General features: G+C 39.4%; 1 protein-coding gene across 1 annotated transcript; it reads right to left on the minus strand.

Moving 5' to 3' along the window:
• Nucleotides 1–4,569: 4,569 nt before the first annotated feature.
• Nucleotides 4,570–6,330, minus strand: LOC122445227 (14-3-3 protein theta-like). Its single transcript, XM_043474174.1, has one exon. The coding sequence runs from the start codon at nucleotides 6,256–6,258 to the stop codon at nucleotides 5,521–5,523; it is 738 nt and encodes a 245-aa protein (XP_043330109.1). The 5' UTR covers nucleotides 6,259–6,330; the 3' UTR covers nucleotides 4,570–5,520.
• Nucleotides 6,331–6,706: the final 376 nt, after the last annotated feature.

The following is a 6,706-nucleotide window of genomic DNA, read 5'->3' on the forward strand; positions in this document are numbered from 1 at the left end:
AATACATATTCAGTCTACAAGAAAACATTGATTTTATTAAGAGTGCATCCTTAGATTTTCTGCATTATGGCATAAGCTGTAACATGTGTAAAGTTGTTTTTATTGTTTATAGTTTAGTTGTTTTAAAGTAGTCTCCTAAGACAAATACACCTATAAAGACTTTACTGTTATGACAGCTTTAAAAAGCTAGATTTAAAAAAAGAAAAAAGAAAAACTGTTAACTCAAACATTTGTTCTTACACAAAATGTAGAAAGCATAATCTTTTCTAAAACTTATATCAATAAGTCTCACAGTTTTTCTTCGTTCTCTACTTAATTTTTATATGGTTGGATTTTTTGTCAGAATTTTCTATCACTCAGATAATATGTGGAAGGGAATATTATCTCAATCTCACTGAAGTTTAATGGGATATGTTTCTGTCACACCAGTAGAGATAGACTACAAAATAAGGACTTTGGGAGCTAATTACAGCCAACATTTATTAAGAGGCTACAACCTTAGGCTCTGAGTTCAGGCAGATTAAAGCATTCAACTATCATGAAAACAGCAGGTGCCATTAACATCTTTGCTGTATGGATAAGGAAATCCAGTGTTACTGTTAAAGTCAAGAGTTCTCAAACTTTGGTACGTATCACAATTACCATAAGAACTGTTAAAGAACATGAGGTCTAGGCTTCTAGAAATAGATAAAGGTCTGGCCTTTGTATTCTTACCAAGTTCTCCAGGTGCTTCTGAATGCTGCCAAATTCAGACAACCACTAAGTCTCACCTAATATAACAAATGGCAGAGCCGATATTTAAATCCTAGGTGACCAGATTCTAATAATTTCTGCTTTTAACCAACATGCTATCAATCTCTAACTATATTTACTCCTTTTTCCAAATTACGCCATCTATATAGTTTCTGAAAAACAAATATCTAGATGATCTCCTTTGAATATAATGAACCAATGATCTTTCATATAATATAGGTTTTTCTTCATTACTCTAATATAAAGAAGAGTACTATTGATATTAGATACAAATATAACATATATATTATATTTTGGTGAATTGTCACTGCAGTTTTTCTAGTAGGAACAGAATAAAGGTATTGCAGAAGTCATTTCTACATCGGAACTGTGGCTAAAACTGATGAACTCTGAGATACCTGCATTTTAGTGGGTCTACAGATCCGGGAGACATCTCCACAGCTTATAACACAATAAAAAGAATTTTTTAATGATGTACTGGCCTTTTGCACTGAGCATTCAAATCTTTGCACTATAGCATATAAAATGAAGCTAAACATTAGAATTTATGGTTTAACACAGAAACTGTCTACCTTGTAGCTCTTACTAGAAATCTGTTTAAAATTAATTTCTATTGGAGTATGGTTGCGTTACAGTGTTGTGTTAGTTTCTACTATACAGCCAAGTGAATCAGATATATATCTATATCTATATATATCTCCTCTCTTTTTTGGATTTTCTTCCCATTTAGGTCACCACAGAACATTGAGTACAGAGTTCCCTTAGCTGTACAAATAGGTTCTCATTAATTATCTATTTTGTACATCAATAGTGTACATATTGATATACCTGATGGATGGCATCACCAATTCAATGGATATAAACTTGGGTGAACTCTGGGAGATGGTGAGGGACAGGGAGGCCTGGTGTGCTGCAGTCCATGGGGTGGCAAAGAGTTGGACACGACCTAGTGACTGAACAACAAGTGTATATACATCAATTCCAATCCTCCAATTCACCCCACCCCTTCTTCCTCTCCTTGGTATCCGTATATTTGTTTTCTACATCTATGTCTCTATTTCTGCTTTGCAGATAAGTTTGTTATACCATTTTTTTTAGATTCCACTGTGTGTTAATACATATTTGTTTTCTCTTTCCGACTTCCTTCACTCTGTATGACACTCTCTAGGTCCATCCACATCTCTGCAAATGACCCAATTTTGTTCCTTTTGAAAGTAACATAATGGAGCAACAACTCTGAAATTTACATCAAGTATTTCCCCATGAGAAACACTGACAACGACTACAGGTGCAATTAAAGTTTTGTTTTTTGACCCACAAAGATCTCTCCCTACCCCCTACCCCCTGCCCCAGGTTTGGAGTAGAAAATGATTTTCAGACAGTTTGGAGGGAAGATTCTGAAAAAGTTCGATATACGTTCGTGGACATATGACTCTAACACCCCCTGCTGGTGACTGCTGGGATTAAAGCGTGTGCAATGCTCACCTCAAAATTCAATTGCGGAGCCATTTCATTTCACTGGTGAGACGGAACAATAAAGTGACCTCAGTTTGTCTCATCTGACCTTTAGACCACAGGTTTTCTTTGAAACTCTAAATTTTCAGCTTTCATTGGCTTACTGGTCATTTTTATAACCCGTTGGTAATTCATTCATTCTTTTTTTCTTTCTTTCAACAAATATTTATTGAGTGCCCACTCTGGCTGGAGATTCTAGTTGACTGATATAGGAGTGAACCAAACAGAGCTCCTTCCCTCATGTGCTTACATATGGGGTTGTTGGAGAAGGACGAAGACAAAGCCAGAGATGAAGATAGAGAGAGAGAGAGAGAGAAGACAAAGGTAATCATAGTTAAATCAGGTGGTGATAAGCATTATGGGGAATGGAAAAAGAAACAAGAGAGCAGAAAAAGCAAATGCAGGTGGGGGTTGAGAGATTCTATTTTTTATAGGCATATCTGTATTTTGTGTTTTTTCTTCCCATTCTTCGAAAGAATGCACTAACCATAAGCAAAAAGGAGACAATATCTGTTTCATAACACAGATGCTATTTAAGAAAATCCACAACTACATCTACATAACTTTGCCTTTAGCAGAAGACATCAAAGTTCTCCCACGGCACTGAGAGTAATAATAAGTCCCAAGCAGAAGTCAGAGCGCAAAAGGGAGACAAGGGGAGGCAACCCACAGGTGAGGAGTGAAATGGGAGGCATATCTGCCTGTGGAGATGCAAGGCATGCCTTTAGAAAAAAAATTGCATTGAAAATAAGCACATTAATCCTTACCTTCACATCTGACACTGTTGTTGAGATCAAGCTCTTTTTATTTATTTCTTTTAAAAAAATCAGAATTGTTTGTTACAAAGCAAATGGAACAGAGTGCTGTAACAATGATACAAGGTCACAGCTGTTTGCACATTAATTTCAAAATCTGAAAGCATATATTACAATATCATTCTTAACATGAACACATCTACACAATGGGGAGATCTTTCAGCTTTGTCCCTGTTTCTGGCCCCTGTCCTAAGACCACCCAGGTGGGGCTATGGCCCCACCCTAACCATGGCTGCTGGTCAGAGAGAGATTATTTGTGTGGAGTTCACATGAGTCAACTATCAAAGCAACATAATGAATAATTTCTGTTTCCAGAAATTATTGGAGAGGTTTAAATGCAGAGAAGCAGAGGAATGAAAGGCAATCAATGTCCTCACTGTGTCTTCCTGCTTATAATGGATTCTCATTTTCTGACCAAATTTATTTCTACTGATCAGTGCTGTTTAATGAATTCAACTCATTTTTCTTTCTTGGTTCAACATCTATATCCAGGATCCTATACACACTTAAGAAAAGCCACACATTTTTACAGCATTGGGAATATGACAAATTCATGTGGTCCTCAAATTAGCCTGGAAATGATCTCCAGAATAGCCTGGAAAATTCTCACCATGTTTCTAGTCCATTCTATCTCTTATTTTTAACCTTGGCTTTTCTCCTTAACTGACAACCCCATCAGACCTTATCACAATCTTTCTCTGGGGAGAATAGGTACCTTCTCATTTCAGGCAGAAATAGAGGCCGCCTGGTTGATATTCTCTAATCTTGGTGAGGCCTGAATCACCTATAAATGAGTCAGTGTCTGTTGGGTTTTTCCTTATCCCTTCCTCCTTCAGTGGCAGACGTCTCAGCCTAGTTGTTCCTGTGTGACCCTTTTACCAGTCGTCCCATATCTCCTGAGTTCCCAATATCTGTTGAGTTCTATTGACTTCCCCAGTATTTCTTAGTTTCCCAAAACTCCCCAAAGTCTTAGTGAACTCCCTCTTAGTAGGCAGAGGGAATGGAAGACTGGGTGGATGAATGTATCCTTCATGAATGTATCATCCATACACCGAGTCCTCCATTCCCTCTGTCTGTTGGCTTTCTGAGGCCCTGTGCAGTAGGGTAAGTCAATGGACTTTGAGGTTAGGGGGAAGTGTTCCTGGACAAGTTACAAACTTTCTCTCAAACTCAGTGTCCTCATCTGTCATGTAGATATCAGGATACCTTTCCACTGGGGTTTTGTAAGAATTAAATGATATAATATGCACAGCACTTGGATCTTAGTAAGTATTAAAAGGAAAGATGGCTTCTATTATTGCTTGTCTTACTTCTACTGTAGTATACTACCAATTTTTGCAACAGCCCTTGTCAAATAAAAAAAAAAATGCTTACATATATTTCTATTTTCTCTTTACAAAATATATATATATTGGTTTATAAAATGTAATTTTATTTTATGTTACTCTGCTGTTACATAGGGCATAACATTTTCACAAGGCTTTTATGGGACTACAGTCAATGATTAGCAACATACAATAGTGGTCCAACTCTCTAAATGACAATCACTAGACAAACTGGACACCCTCTCACATGTGCACAAATCTGCATGGAAAAGTACTAATGTTTTAGACTGGACTGTGTGCTTTTTCCCCCTTTCTAATGTATTAAGAAATGACATGCACTTTAATTTGCCAAAAGCAATGCTTGTATTCTGGCAGCAACATGCTACTTCTATTACATAGTAAAGTGAATACCATAACTACAAAGGCAGGAGGTGTAAGTGAGTTTTTATTGGGAAGGGAAGTTGTCAACTCAAACAGCAGCAAATGAAGAGTGAATAAGGAAACTCCCTGTTGTCACAGATACACAAGTCCTCCATCACATATATATGATACAGGAGGCATTTTAATCTGTGATCCCCCCCAGCCCCAAAATGTCAAATGCTTTTCCATTCAATCTAATACTTCTGGATTCCTACTAAAAAGGAATACATTAAGAGGATGGAAAAGTTGCTTACTGAAAGGAAATCTCTGAAGAAGAGTAAGGGGAGGGAATGTAGAAATTAAGAAGTTATGTAGAACACTCTTTAAATTGTAATTAGCTACATTTTCATATCTTCACAGTAATACAAAATACAGTCACTTGCAGAACTGGTTCAGATTACTTAAATACCAGATACATTTTTAGTCTTCTACATAAGTGTTTGGAAGTTACTTATGTTTGTATGAAATGAAGCTATTAATACTTTTTTACAGCAGTAACTGCACACCAGGAAGGCTAAGACAAACACAAATCAAGGAATGGAGTTTTCCCAAAGCTGCAGTGTGAAAAGACTATAAACAGCTGAGTCCATACACATGAATGGGTTTCTTTGCTACAGGAAATCCAAATGGAATAAGGAATGGAGACGAGTGAAAAGCTTTCAAGGGCGAGAAAGGTGACACCCTGTATGCACTTAGTCTTCTGCCCCTTCTGCCACATCACATTCTTCTCCTGCACTGTCTGATGTCCACAATGTGAGGTTTTCTCTCAGCAGCTGCATGATGAGGGTGCTGTCTTTGTACGAGTCTTCCTTCAGTGTGTCAAGTTCTGCAATAGCCTCATCAAAAGCCGTTTTAGCCAGTGTGCAGGCCAGTTCCGGGTTATTGAGGATCTCATAGTAGAACACAGAAAAGTTAAGAGCCAGCCCCAGCCGGATGGGGTGTGTGGGTTGCATCTCTTTCTTGCTTATATCGAAAGCCTCTTGGTAAGCTCCTTGGGAATTACCTATCGTTTGCTTCCGATCATCACCACAAGCAACTTCAGCAAGGTACCGGAAGTAATCTCCCTTCATTTTCAGATAGAAGACCTTACTCTCTGGATTAGTTGCATTGGCTATTAAATACTTATCCAACAATTCCAGGACCGTGGTGCAGATGGACCTCAGCTCGGACTCCACTTTCTCCCGGTAGTCCTTGATCAGCTGCAGCTTCTTGTCCGAGGTGTCGGTCTTCTGCTCGATGCTGGAGATAACCCTCCAGGCGGACCGGCGGCCCCCCACCACGTTCTTGTAGGCCACCGAGAGCAGGTTGCGCTCCTCGTTGGACAGCTCGGCGCCCTGCTCCGTCACGGCCTTCATGCAGGTGGCCATGTCGTCGTAGGGCTCGGCCTGCTCGGCCAGCTTGGCCTTCTGGATCAGCTCCGTCTTCTCCATGGGGGCCGGGGGAGCGGACAGCGAGGTGGAGCGCGGACCCGGGGGGCTTCACGTCTCCGCAGCCGCGGCGCGAGTCCCCTATTTTCTCATTACAAAATATTATAGGCAGGGAAGATTTAGAAATGGATTTAGAGTAATTAAATTGCCTTCCCAAGGTCATGACCCAGATAACTATGATGGTGTGATCACTCACCTGGAGTCTGACATCCTGGAATGTGAAGTCAAGTGGGCCTTAGGGAGCATCACTACAAACAAAGCTAGTGGAGGTGATGGAATTCCAGTTGAACTATTTCAAATCCTAAAATATGATGCTGTGAAAATGCTGCACTCAATATGCCAGCAAATTTGGGAAACTCAGCAGTGGCCACAGGACTGGAAAACGTCAGTTTTCATTCCAATCCCAAAGAAAGACAATGCTAAAGAATGCTCAAACTACTGCACAATTGCA

This window comes from Cervus canadensis, chromosome 7 (genome assembly GCF_019320065.1).
Source record: "Cervus canadensis isolate Bull #8, Minnesota chromosome 7, ASM1932006v1, whole genome shotgun sequence".
Taxonomy (NCBI): Eukaryota; Metazoa; Chordata; class Mammalia; order Artiodactyla; family Cervidae; genus Cervus; species Cervus canadensis.